At 44.5% G+C, this 15,887-nt stretch overlaps 1 protein-coding gene across 1 annotated transcript in view; it reads right to left on the reverse strand.

Annotated features, from left to right (window-relative positions):
• CFAP95 (cilia and flagella associated protein 95) overlaps positions 1-10,156 on the reverse strand; it is a 54,744-nt gene extending 44,588 nt beyond the window's left edge. Inside the window, exon 1 of the mRNA XM_077816410.1 lies at positions 10,030-10,156. Coding sequence (XP_077672536.1) covers positions 10,030-10,127 — 98 coding nt within the window. The 5' untranslated portion in view covers positions 10,128-10,156. The remainder of the gene's footprint in view (positions 1-10,029) is intronic.
• Between the last annotated feature and the right edge of the window lie 5,731 nt (positions 10,157-15,887).

The following is a 15,887-nucleotide window of genomic DNA, read 5'->3' on the forward strand; positions in this document are numbered from 1 at the left end:
TTTAGCCCACGAAAGCTTATGCCCAAATAAATTTAAGGTATCTAAGGTGCCACAAGTACTCCTTGTTCTTTTTGCTGATACAGACTAACATGGCTACCACTCTGAAACCTTATTCCATGAGTGATGTCATTGATTTCAGTAGGCCTATTCACAGAGTAAGATTCTACTCAACATGTGTATGAGTGGCAGAAACTTAGAACCATTCAGGCTTTTATACAGTGCTATAAAAATACTCAAGAGCCTGCACAGTTTGAGAGGGCAGGAAGAAAGAGGTTAAGTTTGAATAATATTGGGATCTCTGTTACACAACTCTTCTATTGTAGCCAATAATGGAAAGAAGCATTATTCCTCCCCTGCATATTTATTTAATTTTGTTTGTTTATTTTTGTTTGCAAAAGGGTAAGGAGGGTAAGGAAACTAAAGCTCCTCTCAGGGAACAGAGGTTCAGGATGGAAGGTATGATCTCCAAACCCACAGAACCTGGGGATCTTTGGGAAACTTTACTCCAAACAATCTGGATTCCAAATGTTCCACAAGGAAGCTTTCCCTCTGCAATGATCTGCAGGCCTGGCTCCTCATTCTTTGTGGCAAAGGAACCATACTGCCATGGGCCACCTCCCACCACAGCAGCAATACATCACTCTGCAAACCATGGACAAGACCCTGATGCTACCACATTATGAGCAGCATTAACTTCTGTGCTAATCATCATTCCACTATCATAAGGCTGAGAGGGGATAATACCATGATGTTCGGTGATTTCTTCTTCTTCCCTGTCATACTCATGACTGCCAAGCTCTGAATTGTGGAGTGGGAGCAGAGGGATTCCAAAGTGACCAAAAATAGCAGGTGCATGTTGGAAAGGTGCTGCTCCCCCTCTTCTATGTTCATCACGACTATATTTGGATTGCCAGAGAGGGGCATTTGTTTTATATTCTGGGGATATTTTTGAGATAAAATAACAGATTTAACCTGATATTCAGAGATAGTGATCATCTATAAACCCCACTTAAAGAACACCATATTGACTGGATGGCCACACTATTATATCCCTCCCTAGTGTTTTACAAACAGAGCAAGGACAAATAAACATAAGAGCTTTTAGGGGGACACAGGGTGGGAAATGGCAAACATATTGCTAAAACAATAAATAGAGACAGTTGACATGTATGTAATCTTTACCCCTCCTACAATTTTGACCTTTGAGATTCAAAGCAAAAGTTTGGTTGTGTGTTTTGTTTTAATGTTGCCCTTTTCACACACCTCTACCCTTTCTAGTACCGATCAAACTACTGTGAGAAAAACCATTATCACAATTATTTTTACTGGACTGAAAGCACGAAATGCTAGAAATACTATGGTAAAATCTACACTTGCATGGTTTCCAGTCCTTTTGTGTGTGGGGGTGATCACATTTTAGCAGGGCAAAATTCTGAAAACATTAATTGAGAAAAACTCCTTGAAGTCAATAGATTTTTCAACTAAAGAAAACTTGGCTTCTTCTTGGCAACAAGGCTTCCTAGGTAACTTTAAAAGCATTTGAATGTTACAGTTAGAAAAGAATAGAATATAAAAGTGCAAAGAGAAAGTATGTAGCAAATCAGGAGAGTTCTCTTACGTGCATTACCTCATCTTTCAGACACTCATTATTATTTGTAATATCATAGTGCCTAGTAACCCTAGTCATGAACCAGGACCAATTGTAAAGGAGATGTGTTGTAAAAGCAAGGCAACCTGGTCACTCATAATCATTAAAGATCCCATGACACTATTTTTGAGAGTAAAGATGTTAACACCACATTCTACAGGCCACTATCCTCCGATCCCACTGAGGAGTACCAAAAGAAAATATACCATCTGATCAAGAAACTCCCTGCTATAGCACAGGAACAAATCTACACAGACACACCCCTAGAGCCCTGACCAGGGGTATTCTATCTGCTATCCAAGATCCATAAACCTGGAAATCCTGCACCCCCCCCCCCCCATCATCTCAGATACTGGCACTTTTACAGCAGGATTATCTGGCTATTTGGACTCTCTCCTCAGACCTTACGCTACCAGCACTCCTAGCTATATTCAAGACACCACTGACTTCCTGACAAAACTACAATGCATTGGTGATCTTTCTGAAAACACCATCCTGGCCACCATGGATGTAGAAGCTCTTTACACCAATATTCCACACAAGGATGGACTACAAGCTGTCAGGAACAGTATCCCTGATAAGGCCATGGCACACCTGATGGCTGAGCTTTGTGACTTTGTCCTCAGTCACAACCATTTCAGATTTGGGGACAACTTATACCTTCAAGTCAGCAGCACTGCTATGGGTACTTGCATGGCCCCACAGTATGCTAACATTTTTATGGCTGACTTAGAACAACACTTCCTCAGCTCTCGTCCTCTAGCACCCCTCCTCTACTTGCGCTACATTGATGACCTCTTCATCATATGGACCCATGAGAAAGAGGCCCTTGAAGAATTCCACCTGGATTTTAACAATTTCCACCCCACCATCAACCTCAACCTGGACCAGTCCACACAAGACATCCACTTCCTGGACACTACAGTGCAAATAAGTGATGGTTACATAAACACCACACTCTACTGGAAACCTACTGACCGCTATACTTACCTACATGCCTCCAGCTTCCATCCAGGACACATCACATGATCCATTGTCTACAGCCAAACCATAAGATACAACCGCATTTGCTCCAATCCCTCAGACAGAGACAAACACCTACAAGATCTTTATCAAGCATTCTTAAAACTACAATACCCACCTGGGGAAGTGAGGAAACAGATTGACAGAGCAAGACGGGTACCCAGAAGTCACCTACTAAAGGACAGGCCCAACAAGGAAAACAACAGACCACCGGCCATCACATACAGCCCCCAGCTAAAACCTCCCCAGCACATCATCAACAATCTACAACCTATCCTGGAAAACGATTCCTCATTATCACAGACTTTGGGAGGCAAGCCAGCAACTACACACCACACCACAGCAGGAGAGAGCGTGTACTAGAGTGGACAGTGGCAGATGAATGAGCGGTGTCATTCTCGTCTAGATGAAACCGAGAGTCTGTCTACACAGAAAAGAAAAACCTGCCACTGGCCAGGGCCAGCCGACACTGGCTCAAGGGACTCAGGCTATGGGGCTGTTTCATTACTGCAGCCCGAGGCCAGACATCTACATAGTAAACTACACACTGCAGCCCCATAGCCTAAGTCAGGTGACATGACATAACACCACAGAAACACTAACCCAGGAATCAATCCCTGTAACAAACCCTGTTGCCTACTTTATCCCCATATCTACTCTAGCGACACCATCAGAGGATCCAACCATATCAGCCATACCATCAAGGGCTCATTCACCTGCACATCTACTAATGTGATATAAGCCGTCACGTGCCAGCAATGCCCCTATGCCATGTACACTGCCAAACCGGACAGTCTCTACACAAAAGAATAAATAGACACAAATCAGACATCTGGAATGGTAACATACAAAGGCCAGTAGGAGAACACTTCAATTTCCCAGGACATTCAATAACAGATTTAAAAGTAGCCATCCTTCAACAAAAAAAAACTTCGAAAGCAGACTTCAAAGAGAAACTGAAGAGCTACAATTCATTTGCAAACTTAACACCATTAATTTGGTCTTGAATAGGGACTGGGAGTGGCTGGCTCACTACAAAAGCAATTTTCACTCTCTTGATATTGATACCTCCTCCTCAATTATTGGGAGAGGACTACATCCACCCTGACTGAATTGGCCTGGTCAGCACTGGTTCTCCATTTGTAAGGTAACTCCCTTCTCTTCATGTGCCAGTATATTTATGCCTGTATCTGTAATTTTCACTCCATGCATCTGAAGAAGTGGGGTTTTTTACCCACAAAAGCTTATGCCCAAATAAATCTGTTAGTCTTTAAGGTGCCACCAGACTCCTCGATGTTAAACCAGATTTCTTTGCTAAATTCTAACTCAGGTACTTGTATTCTGCCTGTTTGGAATTACCCTTGTCGTTGAAGTTGGATCAGTTATTCTTTGTTTCACCCTTTTAAAAACTGTAGTGTAATGTTGCTGCTCAGAATGGCCTCTGGGGTTTGTCTACACAGCAACTAGACACCTGCTTAGGCTCAACGGGCTCGGGCTATGGGGCTGCAGTATGTAGATTACAATGTAGATGTCTGGGCTCGGGCTGCAGTAGTGAAACAGCCCCATAGCCCGAGTCTCTTGAGCCAGAGTCGGCTGGCCCTGGCCAGTGGCAGGTTTTTCTTTGCTGTGTAGACAGACCCTGGGTTTCAGCTAGACGAGAATGACACCACTCCACCAGGGACATTCATCTGCCACTGTCCACTCTAGTACACACTCTCTCTGATATGATGGCACCCTCTCCACTTCTCAATACTGTATTCATGACACAACTTTCTTTTTCTGTATGAAATACAAATACAATCAAGTCTTAAATTTTAAAAAAAGTAAAAAAGTCAAGATAAATACAACCTACTCATATAGACTTTTGCTAGTAGAACAGATGCCTGCCAGCTGACAATACAGACAAATCAGGACATATTGCTCCTCTTGTAATCATACTATGAAAGATCATAACTCTCATGCCCAAATCCTACTATGATTATAAAAAATTAAACATTAAAAACCTTTTTACAGCTCAGCTTATTAAATAGATCAAAACTAGAAGGTATTCTACATTCTAATCAGGAACATTCTAATTTAGCAACAGCTGAATACACCGTGTACAATTATATCTGGGAGGGCATAGCTCTTCATCCTGTGTAATGTAACCTGATGCCCTTTATGATTGCTACCAGATAAACACCTGGTATTTATGAAATACCATAGTCTTATAGGAATACAGGAGAGGAAGTGTAGGACATACAAGTAAGGCCACAGTAATGCATCATAAAATACTGAAAAAAGGATACGTAATAGGAATAATATTACATTACTCAGAGTGAAATACACACATTGTTTTGTGAAACTGCATAAATCCAAAACAACATCAAAGCAATTAAAGATATGTTGGATCATTCTGCTCTGAAATTGAATTTCAGTTATAAAAAATAATTGGATTACATTAAGTAGTTAACTAATTTGTTACTTTAATTTGCTTAGGCTAATATTACAACAATGTATTTAAAATGAAAGACTGATCTAACTATTACAGTTTCCTTATTTTATACTAAATAAATAAAATTGGACCCATATTAACAGAGCATATTTTTAATGTATTTTAGATTATAAAAAAATCACTTTATTGAAGCTCAGTTTAATAATAGAAATGCCAAGGGATAGATAAATTGATGATTTATTTCTAAAAATAAAAGGATTTCTCACTATTTCCATTTTGAAGAACAAAATGCTTTTGCTTTATTTAACTTGAGAATCAGGATGGTTTTCTTATTAGCTCATCACTCACCAAAACAAATAGGTTTGTTATCATACTTCTGCACATCACATCCCAGGCTACTCCCATGTTTCTGTGACCTAGTTATTTTATTTCATGTTTTGCATTACTTAAATAAGAATCTGCCTTAAAATTTACATTATACATACATACAATTATTAAGTGGTAAGAGGTCCCCTTCCCTGATCTTTTTGTTATACTCCTTGCCAGAGCAACAAGAGATTATGGGCCAAATTTTCACATATGCAGATCCATATAGAGAAAATACAGACAAAGTGCATCTGTGATTGCATGAACAGTTACCATGTTTACATGGAAAATCAGGTAAATGCATGCACAAACCATTTGATACCTAATTAGCCTTTGCATGTGCAATTCCTCTCTTTGCACAGACATCCGAAAGTGTATTTTTACAAACAAGTTTTTTGTACGTGAATCAGAACTCTAACTTTAAAAATGTTGTATATTTGCCTTTCACTCTGAAATCATTAGAGACTATGAGCTAAATTCTTGACCCCATCTACAGCAGAACCTCAGTTACAAACACCCCGGGAATGGAAGTTGTTTGTGACTCTGAATAAAACATTATGGTTGTTCTTCCAAAAGTTTACAACTAAACATTGACTTCATACAGCTTTGAAACTTTACTATGCAGAAGAAAAATGCTGCTCCTCCCCCCCGCCTTTTTTTTTTTTTTTTTTTTTTAGTAATTTACATGTAACACAGTACTGTACTGTATTTGCTTTTTTTTTTTTTTTCCCTCATCTTTACTGCTGCCTGATTGTGTACTTCTAGTTCCAAATGAGGTGAGTGGTTGACTGGTCAGCTTGTAACTCTGGTGTTTTTAACTTTGGGTTTCTACTGTACCTATGCAGAGTTCACAAGGAAATCAATGGGAGTTACATCCGAGTATCTGAAGGCAGAATTTGACCCATAATCTCTCTATAATTTCAATTAATGCTAAATAGGATTCCTACCTCCTGGCAAATTTTAAAGATAGGCAATTAAGGCCAATGAGAACTGTGGAGCCGCCCCCCCCTATGAGTCTAGGGGCTGCAGGGACCTGGCTGCCACTTCTGGGAGCTGTGTGGAACGAGGGCAGGCAGGGAGCCTGCCTTAGCCCTGGGCTCCTGTTGCACTGCCAGCCAGGGTACCTTTTCGACCAGGCATTCCGGTCAAAAACTGGATGCCTGGCAACTCTAATAACCTCAGGAGACAGTGCTTTCACAGGTACTGGCCCCAAGCTATGGAACTCACTGCCAGATGAAATGGACTATTAACCTCACTACATTCAGAACTAAACACAACCCTCACCCCCTTTCCTCCCAATACTTTCCTGCATAATAATCTCTTTCTCATGTATTTTAAAAAACCCTAAACCTGCCTCTTCATGGCAAAGAAGAAAGACAGATATGACTGTGATTTTTACCTTTGTGAGGAAATGAGATGCTAGATAGTGAAGGCCATAGACATATTTAGACAGACAGATAGGATAGATAGAAGCAGGGAGACTGAAGAGTGAATGGTAGGTTCATTAAACATTCCAGCAGGCAGAGGTGAAAGTAAGCCGGTACGCCCCGGCACGGCGTACCGGTAAGAGCCGGTGTGCCATACCAGGACCGGCTTTCAGAGAGGGCAATTTAAAGCCCTGGGGTAGCAGTGGCGGGCTGGGGCTGCGGCGGGGATTTAAAGGGTCCCGGAACTCCAGCCGCTGCTACCCCCTACCCCCAGGGCCCTTTAAATCCCAGCCTGAGCCCTGCTACCCAAGCCCTGGGGTAGCAGCGGCAGGGCTCTGGCGGGGATTTAAACGGCCCCGGAGCTCCAGCTGCTGCTACTGCCCCGGGGCCCTTTAAATCTCGGCCTGAGCCCTGCTGCCCGAGCCCTGGGGTAGCTCGGGGCTCCGGCAGCTGCTACCACAGCGGAGCCCCAGGCCCTTTAAAGCTCTGCCAGAGCCCAGAGCCCTGGGGTAGCGGTGGCAGCCGGGAGCCCCCAGGGCTCCTCAGTGATTTAAAGGGCCCGGGGCTCCGCTACGGTAGTGGTGGCTGGAGCCCTGGGCCCTTTAAATCACCCCCGAGCCTTGGGGCTCCCAGCTGCTTCTGCAGCTGGTAGCTCGGGGGTGATTTAAAGGGCCCTGGGCTCCCAGCCACCACTACCGCAGCTGGATCCCTGGCCCTTTAAACCAAGATTTAAAGGGCCCGGGGATTTAAGGCCTTACTTCTTCCAGTTGAGGCCACGTGCCCCTGCTCAGGACTCTGGCGTACCAGTAAGTCCTCTAACTTACTTTCACCCCGCCAGCAGGAGATGCTTTCAGTTTTGTTTTCATTTCTGTTTTTTTTTTAAATGAGAGCCTCTACCACCAGTCAGTCAGATTGGACACAAGCACTCATGAATTATGACATGTCCAGAGCAGTGGGTTCAATGTAGGAGAGAGGTTTGCTTGGCTGAGGACTCAAGAGGGATGACTGAGAAGAAGGATGGCAAAACTTCTCCCATGCACATTTCAGCACCACCCACTGAAAACATCCTTGGGATCGTCTTTTCCCTTCATGAGCCACAATAGGCATGCTGTTTTTTCTCTTTGAAAATCTGGCCCTTATACGTGTATTGGATAGGGGGATTTTATATTGTTGCCTAACATGGCTTCCTGCTTCTGCTTTGTCTGCTTTCAAACATGAAGTGACCAAGAATACAGCAGTTTTTGGTATTTGGTGATTTTACACACATGGATCTTTATAAATTTTCCATACCTTTAATTATTAGTTGGCTCATAAATCATAATGAAGTTAGCAGAACCCATAAAATGGGTGGAAAAAACTCTCTAATTCTAAAGTTTACCTTCCATTTAAAATTCCATCTTTAGTTATTCTTCTTACATACTGCTTCTGTTTATGATTTCAACATATTAAATTTACAATAAATTGCTTTACTTCAGATATGGAAAAAATGCCACAAAATAACACATTCTCTCCTCACAATACATTTCACATCTCAGATGCATGAATCTCTCACAAACATTTTCAGTGCTTAACTTTGGCTATGCTAAGTAAACTGCCAGACAAATATCAAGGCAGGGACATAATTTACTATCCCAGTGATTTTCAGAAAAGCTTTCAATAACAGTGCTGTGCTCAAATCCACACAGTACAGAAAATATATATATGGAAAAGAATACTGGCATAAACACTCCTGAATTTACTCATGACGCAATTATGACTGCAAAAATGTATCAGATTTTAAACATGAGCCCATATGCATAGTGAAGATAATTAGGCATGAATCAAAAATAATCTGACACCATACACTAAAAATAATCATAATACAAACATGGAGAGAGAGAGAGGGGCAGGCAGACCAGTAACGAGTGTGGATAATATAATAAAACCATCTGCAAAATAGCTGGCAGTAGTTAAAACTGGCAGATATATATGTATTGGGGCTTTCAGTATAAATCAGCTGAGGGCTCTATGGTGTCTGGTAGGCAATGCCCAAGTTGGGGGTAGTATGGAGCCACACCACTTGAGGGGGAACATAGGGGAAAGTGCAAATTGCTACACCACTTTAAGGGCTAACCAGAATATAGCCCATAATTGTTAGCGCTCTCTAGAGATCTATTTAGGTATTTACAACCCAATCATCATGGCCACATATCTAAGCACATTTCAAAAATACTAGTAATCTGAACACATTTGAAGTTTGATTCTTTCCCCATTTTAGGGGTCCCCATATTCCTCCCCCTTCTTCTTCCTCACATCATCACTAGTGTATTAGTTACTCATTTTGGGGAGCTAAGCTAGTCATTATTGTGGGAAAGCCAGGATGAAGAGAGGAGTCTTATGCAAATTAGTTCTGAGGGATCCTATGTGCATCTTGCTTCTATTTCTCCTCTGCTTAGGTGTTCACAGGGTTTATTCCACCCCCTCCATGAGGTGAACCAGATCTACACAACCTTAGATTTCTATAGTTATTTAAATGGTGAGCCACTGGGTCCTAAATAGCCCCTATGCTTACTGAGAGTTTGGCCTTGACAGCACAGGATTTTGGAGATTGCAGTATTTATACTCTTTAAAATAGCTCTGTTCTAGAATACTATTTAAAAAAAAAAAAAGCCAATTGCTCCTAAAAAGATCCACTTTTTAAAACAAAAATCAGAAAACAAAAAAAAAAAATAATAATGAAAATTTACCAGCTTGGGCACAAAGGAACAACTGTCTGCATACAACAGTTGTACTGCTTTATCTTTAAGGCTCCTTTATACCGATATAACTCCTCCATGCTCAAGGCCTTACCGGTTATAACTATTTCAGCAAAAGGAACAAACAAACCACACCCCTAACCCAACCATAGTACGAAAACTGTGTGCAAACCAGGCCAAAATCTACCCACTCCTCCTTCGCCAAAGCTCACCATAATGTAAAAACCCAGGGGAGTGACTTTTTGCAAGGGTGTCCTATATATAGCAGAACATAACACACATCTCTAGGAGGTGTGGAGTACACAAGGGAGGAGCGGGTGTCTTTTCCCCCGGGCCTTTTGCTGAGTACCACGTATGTTCACAGACCCAGGGATACCAAAAGCGGTGCCCTCTTACCAGCGGTACGTTAGGGTGGGTCTCCCATACTGCACGCAGTGCGAGCGCAGAGTCAAAGCCCCCTTGCGCTCCAGCACGTCTGGGGGTCCTATGTCCATCCTCAGGTGGGTCCCTCTGGCGCGGCACTGTACTGTACTGACCCCCCGCCCCCAGACCTAAGCACTGAGCCTCCCCTCGCGGCCGTTCACACGCAGGGGCTAGCCCCCTCCAGCAGCTCCGCCCCACTTCCCCACAGAAGCCTCCTTGCTCCCAACCCCTTGGGGTAACGCTGCCCCCAGCTCTCCCTCTCAGCACAGCAATAGCCCCTACAAGATGTTACTTCTTGAGGCGCCAAGTCTCCCAGGTACAACAGAGACATTCCTACGCAGGCGCCGCCTAATCCCCTTGGTAACGAGAGACGCTACGAGGAAGGGGGTGGAGCGAAGAGAGCTTTCCGCGCTTCGGCCGGGACTATAAGCCTGTGGCCCCGGAGCGCGGAACGGCCGCCCCGAGGAGGACTACATTTTCCAGCATGCAACGCTCTGCTTTCACCGGAGCGAACAACGGACAATGCGGCGCATTGCATGATGGGAAACGTAGTCCATTAAAGAAGGACATATATTAAAGCGGTGATAAAAAACGTGACTTCGTTTTGAAAGGGACTGAGGGGAGTTGAACCCTCCTCCCCCATTTACCGCAGCACCTCACTGCCTAACCTCTCCCATCTGCCCAGCCTGGAGGGCACAAGAGGCAACAAAGAGATAAACAAACAGTGCTGTGATGTCTTCCAGCTCCCTAGGGGGCCATGCAGGTATCTCATCATTATCTGTGTTGTCTGGAAGCTGCCAGCAGACCCAGTCATGGACTAGTCCCCCACTGTGCTGATTCCTGCACAAACTCCCTGCTAGGGTGACCAGACTTTATACAGACAGTCCCGATTTTGGGGTCTTTTTCTTATATAGGCTCCTATTATCCCCCACCCCAATTTTTCACACTTGCTGTCTGGTCACCCTAGTCCCTGCCCCAAAGAGTTTACAATCTAAGTTAACAGTATTCCTGCTCTGGAGACCAGACAGGCAGGGTGGTTCAGAGACAATTTTGCACATTCAGTGCTGAATAAATAATTTTGGTTTTGCTCCTGCTATGGTCACAAGAGGTGCCATCCAGCTAATACAGATGGCCTTAGAAGCTACGGGTGAAATCTTGGTCCCATTAAGGTCAATGGCAGAACTCTCACCGACTTCAGTGGGATCAGGATTTCACCCTAAAGATTTGCAAGATTGGACATGACTCCCACAAGTAGTCTAAATAGTTTAGGACTTTTTTTTAATTGATATTTTAAATCTTCACTCCATTTGGACAAGTAGGTGCATAAGTATTGTGATTATAATTGTAGCTCATCAGATGATTTAAAGTTACCTCTAGCAAATAAATCCAAAATAGTATATATAGTTCCACTTACTTTCTATGCCCTCAAATCGGACTTGTAATAAATCTGCATTATTCCAAGGAGAGTCTAAATATTCATTTACATAACAGGATTCAGATGGTAAAACGGTAACATTACCTAACAATATCATGTTATTTCTGTTTCTGCTATTACTGGTATTACTTCACTTTTTTGCAGTTTTTTTTTTTTAAATATTGTCCAAGTCTTTGGAGATAAGATGCTTTGCTTTAATTTCCTTCTCTATATAAAGTATGGTTTTATTCTGAAAAGTGTTGGCAAAAAGTGTCATTAAGGGGTTTCATACCTATTTTGTCTCCATTATTTCCACATTAAATATGTTCTGTTTACAAGCTTTAAAAAAAAGTGTTTTTCTAACTATTGACCCTGCAAATGAAAGTAACTCTGCCCCTTGTGCATCAGCATCTGTAATGACAATTCTATCGGCCAAAATATGGCAAGGGCAACACCTGTGCAAACCCATTGATTTCACCAGTAAATTCACTACATTGTCACTAGTAGGGTAGCACTGGTGTAACAGACTAGAACTTGGCACAGAATTCTATTGTCAAGAAGGAAGAGAAACCTAGTTCAAACTTTTTTACCCTCTTAGCTATGTTAGCTCTGCTGGAATAATAGGAATAAAATGTAGTGGAAGCTTATTTTTTATCATTAAAGTGGGCAAATAAAACCCTGAATAAATTCAGGGAGCAGATCTGTTAAGTAAGGTGCTTCCATTTTCATTCACTTTTCAGATTAGAACTGCACTTTAAATATTTATACATGTTGCAGACTGAGTTGATTAACTTTTAGTTTGCCCTATTGAACAACTGAAAAGTGTGTATTTAAACTGCCATTCACTTCTTCCTTTTCAGCATGTCTGTAAATGTTTATGGATGACTAAAGTCAGCTGCCCATTTACTTCTCTTTACAAATTACAATTAAGCCTTTAATTGATGTTGGTGTTCTCTAAGGCTATGTCTACACTACAAAGTTAAGTTGACTTAAAGTTATATCAACATTCATCTAGCACTCTAGTTAAACCACTGTTGCACATCCACACAATGCTCCTAGGACAGTGGAGTGCATCCGCAGTAGGTGCACTTGCGGACACAGAGAGCAGTGCACCGTGGGTAGCTATCCTACTGTGCAACTTGCCACCATCTGCCACTGGTGTTCTGGAAAGGGTTTGCAGTGCCTCATGGGAGAGTGCTCAGTATCCCATGATGCAGTTTTCTCCATCCCATCATTCCATTGGCTTCCTAGTACATTTTATACCACTTTTCAACAGACCCTGTAAACTATGTACCTGCCATCCCTGTCAGAAAGCATGGATCCTGAACTGCTCTCTAAAGTTGTGGTGACTGTTATGAACACAATGCGGCTGATCCTGCACTATTTCATGAACTGTAAATCTGATGATGACACTGTGGTGTCTGGCCTGCTGTGTGCCATGGTCAGAAACAATTCAAGATTGCTGTTGGCATTTATGGAGCAGCTGCACATGGTGGACTGTTGGTTCTGGGTGAAAGAAACAAGCACTGAGTGGTGGGATTGTATCATTATGTGAGTATGGGATGATGATGCAAACATTTCTATCTTTTGGAAGGAACATGAAAATCAAGAGCACATTTGCCATTGAGGCTCTCACAGCTATGTGTAAGTCTAGCTGTCATTCTGAAACAACTCCATCCAGGTGTACTTGGGGGGGGGGGCAGCATGGGGAGGGTATGGAAGGCAGTTCTGTAAGGGCTGCAAGGGGAAATGAGCACAGAGGTGTTCTGCCTAAAGTTCAGTCAGGGATGTCAACATGTCTGTTTGCTCCCTGAGCAGCTTTATCTTCTGCTTCTGCCTGTTTCCTATCCTGACTGTCCAGTCACAGTTTTTCATTGCTAGTCGCTCTCCATTATCTCTGCTCACATTCTGAAGCACCCAAGCATTGTAGCAACTCCTGGAATATATCTTCCTTACTCCTCTTATTTCATCTCCTTATCAGATGGAGCCACTCAGTTGGTGTGCAGGAGGAAACCCTCAAGGGCACATCTGCATATGCTAACAAAACAATAAGCAGAGGCATTATTCTGAGTACACTCACACACTTGATCCAAACAAGTTAGAAATACAACTTTCTCACTATCCCTTGGCAGGCACACTGCACAGCAGGAGCCCCAGGAGTTTGGCTGGGGGCAGGGGGCAAGATGGGACAAAGGCGGGGGGGGGGAGAGGGGTGGTGGTTCAGAGGGATATCACTACAAGTGCCTAGGATTATTATTCTGAATACTGGCAGCATTTTCCACAGGTAGGAGTGATAGCAGCTGATATCTTGCTCCTGAGGGTAATGGAGGATGCAAGGTGAAGTTCCTGAATGCATGAGGCTGCAGATCGGGTCCATATGCGGCTCACCTATGTGCTGCTATGGTGCCTGCAAAAGTAATTGCCAATTGGCACAGCAAAGTTTCCTACCCCAGGGGGAAGAAACAAGGCAGCCCTCCAAAGAAGCCTTTAGAAGAGGATTGCAGAATACCTCCAGGAAAGTTTTCTAGAGAGCTGTATGGAGGATTCCTGGGACATTCCAGTGTTCATAAACAAACTTTTATGCAGGGCCTCCTCTGCCAAGCTGAACAGGAGAATAAGAAGCTGATTCAAATTGTGTTGGTTATTTTAGTCCCTCTTCTACCCTGATTGAAAAAGCAAAGCATTACCTCATGCCTTTCTGCAGCATCGAAGCACAATGAGTAAGGCTAGGTTTTAGTCACAGGTATTTTTAGTAAAAGTCAGGGACAGGTCACCGGCAGTAAACAAAAATTCACAGCCCGTGACCTGTCCATGACTTTTACTAAAAATAGTAGTGACTAAAACTTGGGGCGAGGCTGCCACGGGCCCCCACAGGTGCTGGGGGTGGGTGGGAAGCGGCCCAGGAGCCCCACTGGTGCAGGGGGGGAGCGGGCGGCAGTGCATGGCCTAGGTCCCCCAGCTAGCGTTGGGGTGTGTGTGACAGGGCCAGCAGGCCCCATACCTGGCTCCATGCCTTCCCCCATCCCAACAGCAATGTTTGGGTGTGGGAGGGGGCAGGGCATTGGGGCATGGGATGTGGAGAGGCGGGCTCTGGGTGGCGCTTATCTGGAGGACTCCCCAGAAGCAGTGACATCCCCCTCACTCAGCTGCTAGGTGGAGGCATGGCCAGGCAGCTCTGCATGCTGCTTCTGCCTGCAGGCACTGCTCCCATTGGCCGCAGCTCCCATTGGCCACTTCCCAACCAATGGGAGCTGCAGGGGCAGTGCCCTGGGTGGAGGCAGCATGCAGAGCTGCCTGGCCACACCTCCTCCTAGCAGCTGAGCAAGGGGGACATCACCGCTTCCAGGGAGGCCCCCAGGTAAGCACCGCCCAGCCTGCCTCACCCCCTCTCCTACCCCAACCCCCTCTCACACCCAAACTCTTCTGCTGGGGGGGCGCATGGTGGCCCAAGACTGCCCCAGCAGCAGCGGTGCACCTGGTGCAGAGGCTGCCTGAGCTGCCCCTGAGCCAGTCACAGAGGTCACGGAATCCGTGACAAACTTGCAGCCTTAACAATGAGTACTTACCAGAGCTTCCCTCTCCTGCATCAGTCATGCAAGAGCTGGAGTACTGGGACTGGTTAGACCTCCCCAGAGTTTAAAAGAGATCCTGGCTCACCACGCCACCAGATGTTACTGTCGCCTGTCTCCCATCCTCCTCCAACTCCACTTCCTTGTCCACTATGTCATCCTTGGGGTTCGCTCCAATAGCAACTGTCTCCAGCCCCCCTGAAGTATCAACAGGGCTCTTGGCAGTGGAAGTGAGGTCAGCGCTGAAGATGGCATGCAGATCCTGGTACAAGCGGCATGTCTTTGGCAATGTTCCAGCACAACCATAGGCCTCCCTTGCCTTCTGCTACGCGTGCCTCTGCTCCTTGATCTTTGCATGGCACTGCTACATGACCCTATCATACCCCTTCTCCATGCCACAAGCAATCTGACCATAGGTATCAAAGTTCGCACAGCTAGAGCAAAGCTGTGACGGCACAGCCTCCTCTCCCCGAAGACCCAGCAGATCCACCACCTCCGGTGTGCTCCAAGCAGGAGTGTGTTTGCGGCTGGGCAACGGCATGCTCAGCTGGGCAGATGCTATCTGAGCTGTCCACGCTGAGCAAACAGGAAGAGCAATTTCAAAAATTCCCAGGGCTTTAAAGGGAGAGAGGCGCATGCCTGTCTACTTGGCAGAAGGGCAGAGTTCAAACTGGTGACCAAAGGACTCACAACGGGCACTGTGGGACACCTCCTGGAAGCCGCTTTGGGCGACATAAGCAACACGGTGTCCACACTGACACTGCATTGCCCTAAGCACTGCGCCTCATGTCGAGGTGATTTTATTATGTTGCTGTAGCAGGAGAGATAAATTGGCAGGAGGAACATTG

The sequence above is a fragment of the Eretmochelys imbricata genome, chromosome 5 (assembly GCF_965152235.1).
Source record: "Eretmochelys imbricata isolate rEreImb1 chromosome 5, rEreImb1.hap1, whole genome shotgun sequence".
In the NCBI taxonomy this organism is placed as follows: Eukaryota; Metazoa; Chordata; order Testudines; family Cheloniidae; genus Eretmochelys; species Eretmochelys imbricata.